The sequence below is a fragment of the Sturnira hondurensis genome, unplaced genomic scaffold (genome assembly GCF_014824575.4).
Source record: "Sturnira hondurensis isolate 20B ecotype Veracruz unplaced genomic scaffold, ASM1482457v3 Scaffold0001721, whole genome shotgun sequence".
Classification (NCBI taxonomy): Eukaryota; Metazoa; Chordata; class Mammalia; order Chiroptera; family Phyllostomidae; genus Sturnira; species Sturnira hondurensis.
In genome coordinates this window covers 2,586,886-2,604,934 of record NW_028074352.1, presented here as the reverse complement: position 1 = coordinate 2,604,934, position 18,049 = coordinate 2,586,886, and the positions used below count along the sequence as shown (strand labels likewise).

At 35.9% G+C, this 18,049-nt stretch overlaps 1 protein-coding gene across 7 annotated transcripts in view; it reads right to left on the bottom strand.

Annotated features, from left to right (window-relative positions):
* WDFY3 (WD repeat and FYVE domain containing 3) overlaps positions 1–18,049 on the bottom strand; it is a 288,472-nt gene that overhangs the window by 68,074 nt on the left and 202,349 nt on the right. For 6 of the 7 annotated variants that reach the window (XM_037030828.1, XM_037030821.1, XM_037030851.1 and 3 more), the window contains 8 exons: positions 15,468–15,588; positions 15,047–15,264; positions 10,856–11,091; positions 9,620–9,754; positions 7,052–7,231; positions 5,454–5,687; positions 2,716–2,815; positions 504–664 (listed from right to left, as the gene is read on the bottom strand). In XM_037030828.1, coding sequence (XP_036886723.1) covers positions 504–664; positions 2,716–2,815; positions 5,454–5,687; positions 7,052–7,231; positions 9,620–9,754; positions 10,856–11,091; positions 15,047–15,264; positions 15,468–15,588 — 1,385 coding nt within the window. The remainder of the gene's footprint in view (positions 1–503; positions 665–2,715; positions 2,816–5,453; positions 5,688–7,051; positions 7,232–9,619; positions 9,755–10,855; positions 11,092–15,046; positions 15,265–15,467; positions 15,589–18,049) is intronic. The other variant, XM_037030839.1, reaches the window with a different exon arrangement.

Here is an 18,049-nt window from a genome sequence, read left to right as displayed (position 1 = left end):
AGTATTGAATAATATTAATCACTCTTGACAAACCAGGCCAATATTCCTTAGTCAGAGCTACCACCAACACACATTAAAATAACATCTTTAAAGGAACAAGGACCACAACGGACTTTGTAAAGATTCCATTACAAAAGAAGATTCCTTTGACATCAACTCTTTTATGCTGTTAGCCTTTATACACGGAGGTATCATCCTATAAAAAAACTTATCAAACTTTATTAACTTAAATTATTTAAATTAAAAGGAAACTATCTAGCTATCTGGGCAGCAAATAGCAATGCCTGTGGGGAGACAATGAGAGCCCAGAGCTTGAGAAAACCAGATACTGTCACAAGGGACACACTGGAGCCAGGTATGGTTAAGGGTGAAAGGGTCACAGGTCTGCCTTTTTTATTCACTTTTAATAAGCTGAGTTTTGTATAAAATGTTAACATTCATTATCTTATTAGTTTTTCAATCAGAAAACACATAATCTATAAGTAATAGTGACAACTGATTACCTGTGCAATTAGTTGAATTATAAAATCTATGAGAAGTTTAGATTCTTTGTTGAACATGCCTTGCCAAAGCTTGTCCACCACACGCTGTGTGAAGTAAAACACATTGTTCACCAATACCTGGTAGCTTCCTCCACTGGTAATAGGTAGCGATGCATCTTCCCCTAAATTCCAGAAACAAGACGAAAGAGAAAAAAGATGTCTAAGAAAATTGATACCTACCAGCACAAGACCAGATCCTCAAACAAATCAGGTTAAGGCAAAATGAGCACATCTACTACACTGAGAAGTAAGACCAATAGTTCTCATGTACTGCTCTCATAAATGATGTTCCTGGCTGGAAATCATGATGTTCATGGCTAGAAATCATGATAAATGTTGGAAGAATAACTTCTGCAGGATAAAAGCATTATAGGTTGAGACGGTGAAGTCTATTGCCTTAAGACAGTCTGTGATAAGCAAACAGCTCTTCAACTTAAACTGTGACAGATGATCTTTGTTACAGAGAAAAGTTAAGGTAGTTTATTAGCTGTAAATTGATTTTGTAAACAAATAAAGGGTAAAACAAACCATTAAACAAAACCCTCGATTGTGCAGTAAGTCTTTAATAGTAACGAAGCAATGCAGGCAGAAGAGAGGCTCAGACTTGTGAATAATAAAGTGCAATCAGTGTGGTGGTCCAAGGGCTGCCTTTTGCCCCCTCCACGTCTGCCATAAGCAATATCTCTTTTGTAAAGCTTTACTATTAGGTTCTTGCTAGGTACACACTGCTTCTACTGCTTCAGGACTAATTCTTCAAGCTTAGAATGCCCCCTCTAAGCCCATCATTTCCAGAAGTTACACAGCCTCTGATAAGTGATTATTCCCACCACACTCTAAATTACCACATTTTGCAAAACTCTTCATTTTGTACTTTGATGTAATGAAACTACATAAATAGTATCTCAAGTGATAAAAACAAAGGCTGACTTCACATAGTGATTTGAAAGTTGCATGTTAAGTCAATACTAAAGATCTCTTGGCAAGTTACTTTGTATAAAACTGGTAATTTAATAATATGGAGGTTCTATGATTAATATTATTACCAGGAACTCAAGTAACAAATATACTAAGTCGTTACTTTTCCTTCTTTAAATTTGATCCTTATTTTACATATAAATATTAGCTCTATTGTAAATGTACAGATTTTATACTTTTATTGTAGCTAGATAGAGACATTCAGAAAAAAAAAATTAATGTGTTTTCAATTTATGTCTTAGAAGCCATCCTAAAGAATAACATTTACATACTTATGACTCAACAATTCCATTCATAGGTATATACTCAACAGATATTTATAAATATTGTACATATAGAGTGAGGAACTGTAGGTTTCTAGTTGTTCATATGGAAAATAACACAATGATTAATAAATAATAATACGAGCTAAACTGTTGCACACACTCACAACTGTAAAGCTATTTTTGCCATGCCCTGTAGATTCTTATGAATAAGAATGTTTACAGCAGCTTTATTTTTAATTGTCTCAAGCTAGAAACTATCCAATATCCATCAATAGTAAAATGGATATATTTACTATTTATATGATGATATACTACATAGCAATGAACTCTTGCCACATGTAACATGAATAAATTCAACAGATACAACATTGAGTGTAAAAAGCCGAACTAAAAAGGATACATATTTTGTGATTCCATTTATACAAAGTTCAAAAGCAGACAAAATGAACCCGTTTTAGAAATTGGGACAATACAGTGAGTTGTTAACTGGGTCAGGAAGAGAGGGAATTTCTGGGGGTACTGGTAATGCATTTCTGAGAGGTGTTATACAGGCATGTTGTCTGAGTTATAATTCATGGAACTCTACCTTTATAAGTGTTACAATGAAAAAGTTAATGTAAAAAGTATTAGACGTTCATAAAAATTTAACAGTTCATGTAATACTGTTTTTAAAACATTTTTTTCCCCTTGTCCTCTTCCTGCTACCTGGTAGTGCACTGGTGTGGACAACCACCTTAAGTACTACTTCCTGTTGTTGACCTTTACTCCAGACTAAAGGAAAGAGCTGGATGGGCCTTTTCTTCATTACAGAAAAATATCAGTAAGAGTTGAAAATGCACAGAAATAGATGAACTTAAAAAGGTGGTACACTTGGGGTTTAGAGAGAGAGAGAAAGTGATTACAAATACTTTTAAAGTGAAAATAAAACATACCCAATAACACATCAGCTGCAAGCAGATGGTCCATCACACTATCCAAAATGTAAGTCTGAAATTCTTTTTGCTGAGTTCTTGTAGATCTTTCAGGGGAAGCCTAATCAATTAAGTGTAGAATTAGAAACAGAACCAACTAAATAAAGATAAGGGCTCAACCATAATTATATTACTAAATGTAACAAAGGATTAAAAATCTTACTGATAAACAACACAATATAAATATTATTATTCCCTTTTTCTTATATTTCTGACCACAGAATTAAAAAAATGAAGCAAAGATGAAACATCATCTTCTTTTGAATCAGTTCTTCCAAAAGCAGTATTTTAAATGCTACAAATTTAGAATATCTGATAATCTATTATTATATCTTACTTTATTTTTAAAGAATAAGCTATTACTAAAGAGTTTTCTTTAAAGATTTTATTTACTTATTTTTAGAGAAAGGGGAAGGGAAGGAGAAAGAAGGAGAGAAACATCAAAGTGTGGTTGTTTCTCATGCACGCCCCCAACTGGGGACCTGGCCCCGCAACCCAGGCATGGTACCCTGACTGGGAATCGAACTGGCAACCCTTTGGTTTGCAGGCTGGCACTCAATTCACTGAGCCCCAGCAGCCAGTACTCCATTTTAGAAGTAAGGTAATTGAAGCTTTGAAAGGTTAAGTCACTTGGTCAAGCCACAAATAGGATTTCAAACCTCGGTTTCTTGGATGTCAAAATCCATGGCCTCCTCTGCTGTACCATACTCTTTTAACTCTACTAAAAAATCTCCATTTTAAAGTTAATCAATGCACAAGAGCAAGTGTGCTACAATCTGCTCACCAGTTTTAGATAAATCTGCCTGGCTTGCCTGACAACCAGGAGTTCAGAGCAGAATGAAGATATGGTAAGCACTATGATCTGCTCTGGCCTCTGGCTGTTAGATCTGTCTTCCTTGTGAAAATTGTGAAGCCAGGAAACATCAGTCTGCAAAGAATCAAAGCCTCCTTCCTGAGGCCTGGGATACTACGCAGAACCTTCCTGTGCACAGTCCAGCAGCCCATGGGTGTCTTCTGCCCATGGGAGAGCACTTCGGCTCTTGGAGGAAAAGTCTTTGATATTGTGTTTCCATAATGGGCTGAAGCACTGAAAAAAGAGGGTGTTGAGCTTTATCATTCTGATTGCAATATTGCAAACTCCTCAGACTACAGAAACTCGCTTATGGTATCAGACAGGAACACACTCCAAGCTGGCCCCCTTAGTTTATCTTTCCTTCAAATACTTTGTGATCTGTTTTCACGCACTTTCCTTCTGCTGCCATGGAGGTGTTCACGTGCAGCAAATCCATGTGACCCTCCGTAAGATGCCTGGTGGTGACAGCAGAGGATGATGGTGAATGGAAGATGGGAGAAGACTCCCTGACACCTTATATAAGCTAACACTGGCCACTGGATTGTGTAAGTCTTACATGCCAGGCACTGTATTATACCTCGTACATGTATCACCTCATTTCATTCTCCCAACAGTCCTCAGAGACAGGTTCTATTTTTATGCCATTTAAAGACAGGCAAACAGTAATGGGTGAAGAGAACTGATGTTGGCCCAGGTCACACAGCTATAGTTGGCACACATTTAGCTTCTCAAAATAGTTCTTGCTGGGTGATTTATACATATTTAACTTTCATAACAATCATGCAGAGAAGATGGCATATAATATCATTTTCCAGAGATGAGTTTAGCTTAGTGAGATTAAAGCACTCATATAATAAATAGGGCCAGAATTCAAACCAGGCATTTCTTACTCCAAAACCCATGCTCTTCCTGTTACACACACCGCCTCTGAATTTTATTGTTATTTTCATTTTGCACAGAATGCTTCAAATACTTACCTGATGCACTAAGATGCTGGCCATCTCTTTTCTTATTTTTAAAGTTTCCAAGGGCATGTCCTACCAGACATGCTTTAAGTCTACCACAGGGATTACTGATGAAAATGACTATTTTTCTGACAATATTAAACACTGTGGTCCTAGTTAAAATACTTACCATGACTGGAACCTAAGTTATATTAGTGATTTCTTTTAATTGACCAGATACTTTCCCATGAATCAGGTAACACATCTGCGGGGGTTTTAGGGTTTCAAATAAAAAGTTAACTGTGTCAGCCACTAGAGGGAGCACACGAAAGTGCAGTTTTAGTTGCCATTCTGCTAAGAGCCAGTAGGAAGTTCCTCAAAGAGAAAAGCAATTAGTCTTCTGGACTGATTAAATCTTTCATAAAATGTGTTCTTTTCAGAGCCCTGGTACACTAAAGCTGCTGGGCCCAATCCAGTCTCCGCCTGTTTTTGCAGATACAGTTTTACTGCAGCACAGCAAAGCCCATCAGTTTATGTCTGTGGCTGCTTTCTAGTGCCAATGGCATCGTTAACTAGCTGTGATGAAGATGGTACAATCTTCAAAGCTTGAAATCGTTACTATGTGGCCCTAACAGGAAAAGTCTGTCAATTCCTGGTGTAGGGGCATAATGATGAAAAGTGGTAAAGGGATACACCTACAGAGATGAAAAGGAGAGAAATAAATTGATAGGGTACATAAACCGTTGAAATTAAAAATTTTCATAGCCCATGACATTGTCTGCCCATACAACCCAGAAGAATTAGAAATCTGAAAGGTATTTGGCATAAAACTTGCTTGATTATGAATGTTCTAATTGTAATAACAATGAAAAACAGATGTGAATGTATTTCTTTGTGTTTACCTCCAACAAAAGATCAATTAATGGAGTCTGCTTGCTCGCAGGGGTAAGACAGAGGTTGTCTATTATTAAGACCCGCATGAAGTCAAACACAAACTTCTTCGCTGGGTGGTTGGTCAGATATGTCTTGGCGCCCACATTGCAGTACTCAGACTGGCTTCTGTTCATCCCTGTGTCTGCTGCAAAGGCTTTAAACTCTTCCGCTGGAGATCCAACTTCGTCATCTAGATCTGTCACCTAGTAAAATTAAGTGGAAATGTACGTAGCTAGTCTCATTCAATTTTATTTGATGTTTTCACTTCCATGTTTCCAAAAAACTAAAATGTAGCAGCAATGGCATTTTCCTTCAACGCTTACCTCCTACTAATCTATTTAACCAGCACTTTGCTTTGCTTTACGCGGCCCCTCCTTCGAGGCAGCGATCAGGTACTGTGTGTCACCGTGTGCCACGGCTACTCAACACAGCTCTTTCTAATATGATACTGCGCACTGCCCACTAACTGTGTGCCTGTTTTATGCTGAATTATATCTCTTCTGTGGATAACTACACTTGAAATAAATGAAATAGAATGAGATTAACTACATTTTCATATTTAAAATATACCTGAGAAGTCAAACATCATAAAGTTTCAGATAAAGACCTGGCATAATGGTGGTGGTACCTAAAAAACACCAAATAAATTAAAAATACAAAACAATGAAACTAGTGCCAATTTTGAGCCAAAAGAAGAAGAAAAAGGGGCTAAAATAGACTGTACAAGATGCTGACAAGGCAAGACACTGAGATATCACTGAAGGTCTATTTTACCAAAAATGAGAATTTTAAAATTGTAAATAAGCCATGGTGGTTAAGTCATGCGCTATACTTGTGTTTATCCTGAAAATTCCTACAGTTGTAGAATGAATATTTCACCTTTATACATGAAGAAAAATTAGTACGAAGAACTTAGTTTATTCCAGGCCCAGAGTAAGAGGTGGAAATAAGAGGAAACATCAAGAACTTCAAACTACTATACAGGAATAATGGTCTTTTGAGCTTGTTTAAAAGGACAAAAGCAGTATCTACAGTATATGTGATTAGTCTAATTTTCTATTAAGCTCAGTACAAAATATGAACAATTAAAGTTCAAAGAAATGGGCTGAACAAAAAGGACAAATATACTTCATTTTTTTATGAAGACAATGAACCCTGTAACTAACCTGTATAGCCTAAATCTAGAAAATGCCTTATTCCTGAGATAAATAAAGTAGAGATAAATTTGGTTTGAACAGAATTCTGTAACTTGGAACAACATTTTACAACTACATAGCTGTATTATCACATAAAATAGGAAATGGTTTCACAGCTACTGGGAGAAGGAAGTACTAACAAGGAACTTACAAAATATGGCAAATGAGAACAGGAAGTAGAGTTCACTGTTATTTTGGGGGAAAGCAGGAGAGTGTGGGGAGCTAGACACCACATAATGATGTAAGAGGTAAAGTAGAAAGTTATGAAACTGTAACTCGGTCAGAAGCTTAAAAGATTGGCAGAAAATTAAAATCTGCTAACCACCAAAGCAAAATAACAGTTTGACTCCCCGCCCCCCCACCTTTCCTACCATCTCGGAGTAAGGGCGAATGTTGAAGGGGAAGACTGTGGCTGCCAATGCACACAGGAAGTCTGGGCTCATCCACATGGAGGCCAGGTCTGGAACATTGTGATACAAGTATCTAAAGAACTGCATGAGGGTCACAGGATATTCTCGGAGCCAAGATCCCTCTTCTTCTGATTGCCAAGGCTGTCATAAAGACAAGAAAAAAATAGTATGTTAGAAAAACTGACATTGCTAGAAACTACTTTAAAAAAATGCACTACTCACTACTCTTCTAAAACTAGGTATGATAGTTCATAACTCTTTCATAAAACACAAACAATAAAACTTGAAATGGACTAAAAAAAACCGCAAACAATACCCCTAAACATGGCAGGATGTTTGTCTCTTCATTGGAGTGCTCACAGCTCAGTAAGGAGTCAGTGGTTTAGATTATTCACCACTTACCGACCCGAGGATAGCTGGTGACAATGGTGGCTGAACTATCAACAGAGCTGCCCCACTCTCCATCACGGCAGAGTTGGGAGTAAGATATAAGATGAGGAAGGTAAGTTGCTTCACCTTTCTGAGCCTCTTGTTGTCATAAGAAAAATGACAATTACAATGCTTTTAACCACTACACAACTGTGATACTGTAATCTATAGTAAGAAATATGTATTAGATCTTCACCCCATTCTTGGCACATAGCTTCTAAAACCCTTGGAATGTCCAGAGTGATAAATGGTGCAAAAGTGTCTTCTGTTAATCATGATAAGGCTCTTCCAACCACAGCTGAGTTCATGTCAATGAGGTGCCTTTTGAGGTGACTCTCAGGATGGGGGCTACAAAGGGAACCAACCATATGATGAAAGGGTGGAACTTTCAGTCCTGAAGGTCCCTACCTCTCAACTTCCAGGGAGGCTGTAGACTGAGCTCAATCACCAGTGCCAATGACTTAATCAATCATGCTATGTAATGAAGCCTCCCTGAAAGCCCAAATTCCAACAGCTGCTGGGCTGGGGAACATACAGAAGCGCTGGGGGAATGGCAGAGCAGATACAGAATAAAAGCTCTACATCCCCTCCCACACAGCTTGCTCTATGCATTTCTTCCATCTGGATGTTCCTGAGTCATATCCTCTCATAATAAACCGGTCATCTAGTAAGTAAAACGTTTTTCTGAATCATGAAAACCTCCAATTTATAGCTGTAGGTCAGAAGCACAGGCAACAACTTGGACTGGTGACTGGTGCCTGCAGGTGTGGAGCCCACCTTGTAGGAACGACTCCTTAACCTGTGGAGCCTAATGCTATCCCCTGGTAACAATGTCAGCACTGAATTAAATTGTCGGACAGCCACCTACTGTGACAAAAGCCCCCCCATACTTGGTGACTAGAGTCGGAGTACAGGAGACATACAGAACTGTGTTTTTTCTTAACAGCAATATAATAACAATAGCAGTAATGATAATGAAAATGTAACAAACATAATATACCTAAACAATGCCTATCCTTTGATACTTCCCCAAAGACTGGCTTTTATTAAACTTAGAAGTTTATATTAGTTTATGAAGAGGAACCAAAACAAAAATCGCAAAGCATTCTATATTAATACATGTGATAGTAATGTTCTTTTCTAAAATGACATAATAGTTTTGACTAAAATTAGACCTGTCATGTACATGTTATCTAAAGATTCTCGTTAATAATTCTTCTTACAGTGTGATCCTAAATTGTGTATACAAATTAAATGACTATTCACAGTATTCCTGTTAAGATAGACAGAAATATATATTTTGTCATTTACTCTTTAAATTCTTCATATCTAAGATAAAAATAATTAGAATATGAAAAATAGAAACTTGTACTGATTTTTAACCTCTCAATAAAAGTAATTTCAAAATTTCAAATAACATTATCATAAGGACATATTGCAATATGGTTTGTGTATATACTATATTTTTACTGTATATAATGTGCACTTTTTGCCCAAGATTTTGAGGGAAAAATAAGGATGCACATTATAAATGGGTAGTACTAACTCTGTATCTATGCAAATGTTTTAAATTTTTTAATTTATGCTTATGCATTAAAAGTGTAACTCTAGAAAGCAGTAACAATATCTGTATGCAAAATAATACCCTGAAATACAATGATCAGTTTTGTTTCTAAATATAAATAAATGAAAAATTGAATTAAAAAATTGAAATATTTTTCCCTGAAAGTTTGGGCTAAAAATATGGGTGCACATTATACATAGCAAAATACAGATGAATCATTATATCCTCATGATGACCCTAATAGATATATTCTATTATCAGCAGCAATTTATACATGAGGAAAAGCAGGTACATAGAGGCCAGTGTGTCTTAAGTATCAAAGAAGGGATTTGAACTCAGGCAGAGTTCCAGCCTTAATGGTCTTAACAACTGCAGTTTGTTATTACATCAGAGATAACAAAATAGAAAGGCTGAGGTAGGTTCCAGATACTATGCTGTGAATACATAGCTATGTTTCCAAAAGATCCCTCCATTTTTAAAAAAAACATCACAAGCAAGAGACCTATCAACAGGTGTGAGTATCTCAGTGAACTTACTGAATTCAGCATGCTGCGGAGCATTCCCAGTAATAAAAAAGCAGCTTCGGTGCACACATTATGAATAGAAGAGACCACAGTTCCACTGGAGGCAGGAACTCCGAAGATAAATGTCCAAATGGAATCTAAATCAAACTGCAGAAGTGAAAGTGAAGATCAGCCACTGATGATTTTTTCCATAGATACCCTCAGAAGTTCTAACATTCTACAATTTCTTTAAAACTAGTTAGTTTTTTCAAAGTGAGCAATGATGAAGAAATAGAGACCTAGCACTCCTCCTTCCTATATTTTAAATCTCATTTCTACATTTACAAAAGAAAAGTGAATTTATGTATCTTCCTATCTTAGGTCCCTATGTTAAAAACATTGTTTTCTACTTTTTTCTCCAAACGAAACACACAAAAAGAACACGTGCTAATTAATTAGCCAGGGGATCTAATTCACTTTTGGATTATATACAGATAAGATCTGACAAAATAAAAATCAGTTTGAGGAGATTTATTCATACCAGTTTTATATAACACTTTATGACTATGATATCACGTTTATCTTGAAAAATTATATAATCAACCAAACTCTGCTAAGTATAAATCTTTATCTTGACTTAATGTAAGGGTATAGATAGTGCTTTCACCTAAAAGGTTCTGTCAGTTACTAGACTTGGTCTGAAATGCACATGGCACTATGGCGCACATATAATTGAGTTTAAAACTAAATTTCTAAGTCTTGGCAGTGCTATAGACATAGTCTGTATATAGATATCCACCAGTCTTTGATCAGAAATCAAGCAAAGCCGTACTATTTGACTACTGTGGATGTTTTTACCATTAAGAAATCAAAAATAATTTTCTAATCAGACTTGCACTAAGAACCCTGCCATGCCTACCCAATTAATTTTATGGTATATGTCACTCCCTTCTTCAATTCTACAGAAATGAAATTACATTTTCTAAATAAAATCACACAACTCAAAATTCTTTATATCATTGTTAAAATATCATCTAAAGTCTTTAGGCATATATATAATCATATAATCATAATGGGGGAAAAAAGGCCAAATAGAGATAAAGGATTTCTTTTTGGACAGTTTTCTATGGTACTTCCAGATTTTTCGGTTCCCAAACCCGAAACGTGAAAATGATATGGAATCAGTGGTGTTACTGGGACTAACCCATTGCCCTGTGGTGATTTGGGGACACACATAATTATGCTTACACCTTACTAGGTAATTCCTACCTGGCAACCCTGTTTACATCGGCTGCTGATGACAGGCACACTGACCTGCAGGTTCTCAGGCAGCTCACTAACTGGCTGCTGCAGAAACAATGCCATGAGCAGAAAATAGAGGGCAGGGACATTAGTGTGTTTAGGAAGAAATGACTGCAGAACTGGAAAACCAGGGAAATGACAAGCATCCCGGTTAATCTCCCTAACCGTCGATCTCCCACCAGCACTTCTGCCCACATTGAATCCTAAGAGAAGAGGAAATGTAACAGTAAGTACAAAATTAATAATTGATTACTATGCTGCATTAACAAAGATAGGAGTAATTCGGTATGTGTGACATTTCCACCAGAACATTCATATTAATATAAGCAATTAACTGTTCAATTGTTGAATTAATCTTTCAGTCAAGTTCTACTTCCCTCTCTTCACCTTCAGCAAGCCTGCGTATTAGGGTCCACGTCTTGACACACTGCTGAGATAATCCGATACAAGAAGTAATATAAACTCTGCTCATTAAAAGAATGACTTCAAAAAAGGTCTAAAATTTCCATAAGAAGAAAGTAAAAGTTAAAATATAGCCAAAAATGTATGATGCTACAAAAATGTAACTTAAAAATATAATTGCTGCCCTACCTGGTGTGGCTCAGTGGACTGAGTGCCAGCCTGTGAACCCAAAGGTTGTGGGTTCATTCTCCATTAGGGAACACGCCTGGGTTGCCAGCCAGGCAACCTTGGTTGGGGGTATGTGAGAGGCAACTGATTGATGTTTCTCTCACACGTCAATGTTTCTCTCACTCTTTTTCTCCCTCCCTTCCCCTCTCTATATACAATTGTTCTAATTTACTTAATATATTGTTTGTCCTGAAAATCATGATAAACTACTTAATCTTAAATTATCTACAACTTTAGAGACAAGACTAAGCAAAATAATCTTTCCTTACAACACAATTTGTAATTCTGCAGGAAAGCTGCCCAGCAGCAGGGCAGCAAATCTGAGCCTGCTTGTGACTGTGGATGTTTGAACACCCAGAGTCCTTTCTAGGAATACAGTTCTTCTAGGAGACGGTCATTGCTTACTCATGTAGCTCACAGCATCAGCCTTCAGGGTATAACTCAAACACTTATTTCTTTTGCGGCCCCAAACCCAGAACAGTGCTCAGCACAGAATGAATGCTGGTCAGAGTTTCAATGGAAAACTTTTGCGAAAAGCAACCAAGAGATGCAGGACTGATTTTATTCTGAACCAATTTCACTGCAATGAATATCCAACCTGTTTTTCTAGGATTAAGCAAGCACATACCTGCTACTATCTATAGTAAAAGAGAATCTGTGTCTAGGTGGTTTTTCAAATATTTCATCCTAACTGACCGCTCCGTATGATATGAATTAATCTTCTGAGGTATGCTTTTCTAATTAACAAAAAATTGTAGAGCAACTTACCAACCCCTTTAATATATTTCATCTTATTGCTCAAACACAATGACCATGTGAGCCAGAAGTGGCTATTACCCTCCTCATAACACAGAAAGTATGTGACATGCTCACAGTCATAAAGTTATGGGTGGTGGCACTAGGAGCGGGAGCCCCCGTCTGTCTTAGAGCCTGTACAGTCACAGCGCCTCTCTGGGCTTTCTTAATGGCACTGCCACACTTCTGAAAGACTGGTTGCATTAGGAGACTGGGTGAATTTTGTTTATAGTGAATTCTAAATGAAATTATGAGTTTAAAATCTTTAGCTTTAAGGAATCAAAAGATATAAAATGAAATTTTATATTTTAATAGAAAAATAAATTTTGATTAAACTACAGCTCCTAAATGGAAAGCAATACTAGGGATCATTTTCCTTTCTATATTCTCACACCCTCCTTTTTTCTCATAATCAACCTTAAGAAATACCTCATCTGGCCCTGGCTGGTGTAGCTCAGTGGATTGGGCGCGGGCCTTCGAACCAAACAATCGTGGTTCGATTCCCAGTCAGGGCACATGCCTGGGTTGCAGGCCAGTTCCCAAAAGGGGACTCACAGAGGCAACCATACATTGACGTTTCTCTCCTTCTCTCCTTCCCTTCCTCTCTAAAGATAAATAAATAAATAAAAAATCTAAAAAAAAAAAAAAAAAGAAATACCTCATATGTTATTAACAATTAAGCATTAATTTAGGCTCAAATTATAACTACACAGGTATTTTCATAAAAATTTGATATAAATGTGAATAAAACATTAAAAAACTAGACTGCTCATCAGAGAAACAGAATCAAATGAGATTATATATATGTATATATATGTATGCATACACATATATATGTATCAGAGAGATAGTCAGAAAAAATTAAAAATTAAGTTGAATCAAATTAAAATATAAATACCTAGATTTCTCTTTTAGAACCAAAGCAACCTGTGGCATGTGTAAGCAGTTATCAGTGAAGGACATACAAATTCTAAAGCATACAGTCGGGTAAGTCAGATGTGCTACAACCATCTGTTTCTGACACCACAGAAGTCACACAGGACAGAAAAAAGGACAGGACCAACAGTCAAGAGAGGGACACTATTACCATTTCACTCAGGAACCTTGTGCAATTAACAGTCTTTCTTAATTAAAGAAATTAACCCTTAATTTGTACTCATTAAGTTTATTTCCTATAAAATGTACCATATATACTATAAAATATGAATCTGTCTCCAGAATGATGAAGGCCTAATGAGATGATATCAAATAATTTTGCAAACCACAATGTGCTATACATGAATCTTAGGTGTCATTACTGCTGGAGTTCTCGGCCTTTAGTGAGAAGCAGGGCTGAAGACTAGCATTAATAACTCCTACTCAATTGTGCCTTTCATTATTTATTCCCTTAGCAGCTATTAGTAAGGCAAATAAACTAAATTTTTTGCTACCAAACCATTTCTAATAACACTTGTTGGCTATATCCCTCCCCTGGAGTCAGTTCAAAATACTGATTGTTTTTTTAGATCATAAAATTATCTAATGATAATTTAAAACTCATATTGTAAAGCAGTTTTCTCAAGAAATCATTTTACAGTGAATTTCTTTCTTCAGCACATACAACGTTTCTTCAGACATTTTCCACATGTAAAATAACAAAAAACAGCACTATGTAAAGCTGCCTTCCTGTCATTTGCTTTAATATTTGAGAAATTAGTACAGGTGGGGCCTATCTATTGATACTTTTACATTTTTAATAGATAAATTACATACTAAATTCTGATCTTGAGAGTGTGCATGTGGCCTGCCATGTATGTACCCACTGAGTTGTAATCCTTTCTTTTTCTTGAATAAAATCCTATTGGGTGACAATCAATCAACAAAAAATTAATTAATTCTAGCCCCCAACTTCCCCACTTGACAAGGTAAATAGATATTCTTGATGCTTGTTGCAGAATACAATTATATTGTTTTAAAATAGAATGTTATCAAGACATACATTTTTAAAACTTTAAAAATTGAATGATTATAATTTTCAACAAAAACATTATCTTAAAAATGTATTTTCCAAATTAAGGTAATTAATGCCAACAGAAATAAAACTATTCAAATTAATCTAGCATAGCAAACTATAACTTTCTAATATTACTTAAATGCTAAGTTCCACACTGAAAACAGTGTACAACTGGTGAGCAAAGAATAAGAAGCTTTGGTTGAAACTTTGAGCTTAAATCCTTAAGTGGCAATATGACATAACTGTTAAAAACAGGGGCTTTGGCTCTGAGTGACCTGGATTCAAATTTTGACTCTTCCCAGTTGACACCTATCTTCACCCCTATGCCTTGGCTTTCTCATCCATACAATGGGTATGACAACATTTATACTTCATAGGGTTAGTGTGAAAATGAAGGTTTTAGTAACTGGCACAGAATAAGCACTCAAAATATTATTGTTATTGATTCAGTTCTGATAACTTGCTAGTTATTTACTTACAGATCATAAAGGGAACTATGCAACAAGCAGAATGTAAGGAAATCCCTTGAGTTTTCACAACTCAATACTGTTTCTGACTTCAGTTTAATTTGCAATTAAAATAAGCTAAGTTTGAAACCTTCTAAGCTTTTAATCATCATTAATTAAACTTCAGACTCTTAATGGCTGTCAGATAAAGAGTATTAAGCTTACATAAGATTTAAAAACAAAAGCAAAACATAATAGCTTATTTTAAAGCAGTTGACTCCAAAAGTCTCATACCTAAGACAGTTCCGATCTTATTAGTCAAGACAGAATCTGTTTGTTCCAGCCACCCTCCACCACTGAGTCCTTCTTTAAACTTGATGAGAATAGACTGACTACTCAGTAGGACAACAAGAATTCTCATGGCTGCTGTAACTGTGCTGGAATGCAAGTGTTCTTCCATAAACATCATAATCCAGTCAAAACCCAGTGTCTTGACCAGTTCTTCACAAGCTCTATTAAAAGACAAATGGATCAGAAAGAAAACATATTAATTCTAGTGATTAGGATTTCAAGTTATAAAGAAAATGAGACTAAGTTTTATTCTTGAGATACTATAAATTTCAGGTTTTAAAAAATAGAAAAGTCAGTTGAAATTCATTCTTTTGTAACTAGTAAAAGCAATTGGTACCATCAATTCTAAAAAGATTTTACTTACTGCAAATTAATGCTTGTCTTTTCTTTAGATGTGTAAACTAGTTTTAGCAAGATATCTAAAAGTCTGTTCCTCAAAAGTATAAGATTAGCAGATACCAGACCTCCAAACTCTTCTTCAGTTCCTACAATAAAAATAAAAATATTAAATTGCCCTAGCAGATAAATCAGGATAAAATATCCAACAATGCTGGATAGAAAATCTCACAGAAACGTGTATCTTCTAGAAAACAGTTTCTTTAGAAGTACTTTTCACTAAAGCGGACAAAAAAAAAGGAAAAAATCTGTTAAACCAACTCTTTTTAAAATCCTGAAAATTGTTTACTTACATTTGATATAATCTAAACAAGTGATAATAAAGACTGTGAGCTCTTTTCACATTAATATTTCCCTCCCTTACCAACAAGGGGAAGTAATCAAATAAGGACCACATGAACAAAAATAACAATCAAAATCCTTAATTTCCAATTTCTTTTTAAGGGACATAAATAGTTAAATTAACCCAATTTAAAAATGAAAAAGAAGAAGCATACACTATTTAGTAAACATAATACATAAAGAAAAGTTAAAATTAAATAGCATAGAAAAGAGGAAAAGGTACACAAATACACAAGAGAAACTGGAAAACAAAGGGCAGAAAACAGAAAGCTTACAGTTCCCAATAGATAATGCTGGGCACACACAAGACTGGGCATCAATGGCCCAGTGTTCTGGGTGCAGCTCTGGCACTAATGAGCTATGAGTTAATTAAGTCCCAAGCCACATGATTTTCTTCATTCCAGCTCAGGCTAAACTTTAACTACTATGGGTATATGCTTTTACCAGTTTGGGTAAGGGACTGTTTGCCCCTTAAACATTGTTCTTTTAAACATTAAACTCAGTGATTAATCATTGGGAAGGGTACTTCAAGCCTACCAAGGGGAACTCAAGATTTGCTCCCCTTCTCAGAGGAACAGGGCTGGTAACTCACAGCTTACCAGTGTGTCTCAATGACAGCATACCATGGAACTGAAATTGATACAGGGGTTATTTCCTTTCAATTATTTCTTTTCACTAAAACGACAATCCACACAGAAATTTAAAATGTTCCTTAATTTTTATATCTCATTCTCTTGCTGTCAGTTATGCTTCCCCTAATTTTCAAATACAGTTTAACACAGTGAACTCTGAATTTCCAGATCAACTCTTCCCACTCGCACTGGTGCTCTGTTTATTCCAAAATGCACTGCCCTTCCATGCTCCTTACTTTGCATTGACTATTATATAACTGTTTAGCATTATTCAAGCCATTTTCTTCTTTGTAGAGGTATCCTGTATACTGTGCAAACTTTTTTTAAGAAAAAAAAGTATGTTTTACATTTTTTGGAACATATTAGACTTGATACAGTCTTTAGTCCACAGCAAATACACAATCAGTGGCATACACTAACAAGACCAGTAAGGTGCTTCTAACTTTCTCTATTATTTCAAACAGCAACAAAGTGATGAGAATAGCAATGAACTTTGCAGATCAATAGAAAAATTAGCTAATTTATACATCTGTACTACTGTGTTGTTAAAGAAAAGTTCACATTAGTTGTGATTACTGAATTCAATACCAACCTAGAAATATGAAGATTAGAAAAATATGTTTCCCACATCTCTTTTATACTTGAAAAAAAAGTTATACATTTCCAAAGATATTTAAAGTACTTTCACTTCTAATTCCTATTTACTTAGCTTGTATTAATTCAGAACTTGGAAATAATTCTGGTATATGACAGAAAAATATAGTGGTTAGAAAGTTAATGATATTTGTTTGGACTACCTACCTGGGTTCAAATGTGGTAGTATGATTTCAGGTAATTTTCTTTTACTTAATCTTTCTGGGCCTCAGTTACCCCCTTGTAAAACTGAGATTAACAATAGTACCTGTTTTATAGGGTTGCTATAACATCATACAAAGTGCTCACACAGTGCCTAGCAGATATAAAGCGCTCAAGAATTGTTACATATTCATTTATCTTTCTGCTTCTCATCTACTGCTAATCTGATTTACCAAAGAAATGTCAACAGTGTTCTAAGTGACTAGCAGTAGGTAAGTGGTCACGGCCTTAAGTTCTGCCGCACTGTGATTTACAGGAAGTCACTTGGTCGCTCAAATCTCTTAGCTTCTCCTTTCAAAAACAAGATGGTGCACCACTTTCTCCTCTTATTCATGAAGCACTGGAGAGTCCGTGCTCCAGATGGTAGAGCCAACACGGACACTTCTCTGTGAGACAGTGATACTGCAGATACTGAGAGCATTTTTTCCTCCACACTCTAGGTGGATGTTGTAAGGTTGAAGGAAATAATTTATGTGATATGATTTTGGAATAATTTAACAGGATAATAATGTAATTATGCTGGACCAATATAAGATATTGTAAATTTGATTACAGGTCCATCTAAAAGTTTATTCCAATGCTTTGCAAGGAAATCTCCCTGTCCTAGAATATGTAAGTAAAAAAAAAANGAGAGTCCGTGCTCCAGATGGTAGAGCCAACACGGACACTTCTCTGTGAGACAGTGATACTGCAGATACTGAGAGCATTTTTTCCTCCACAC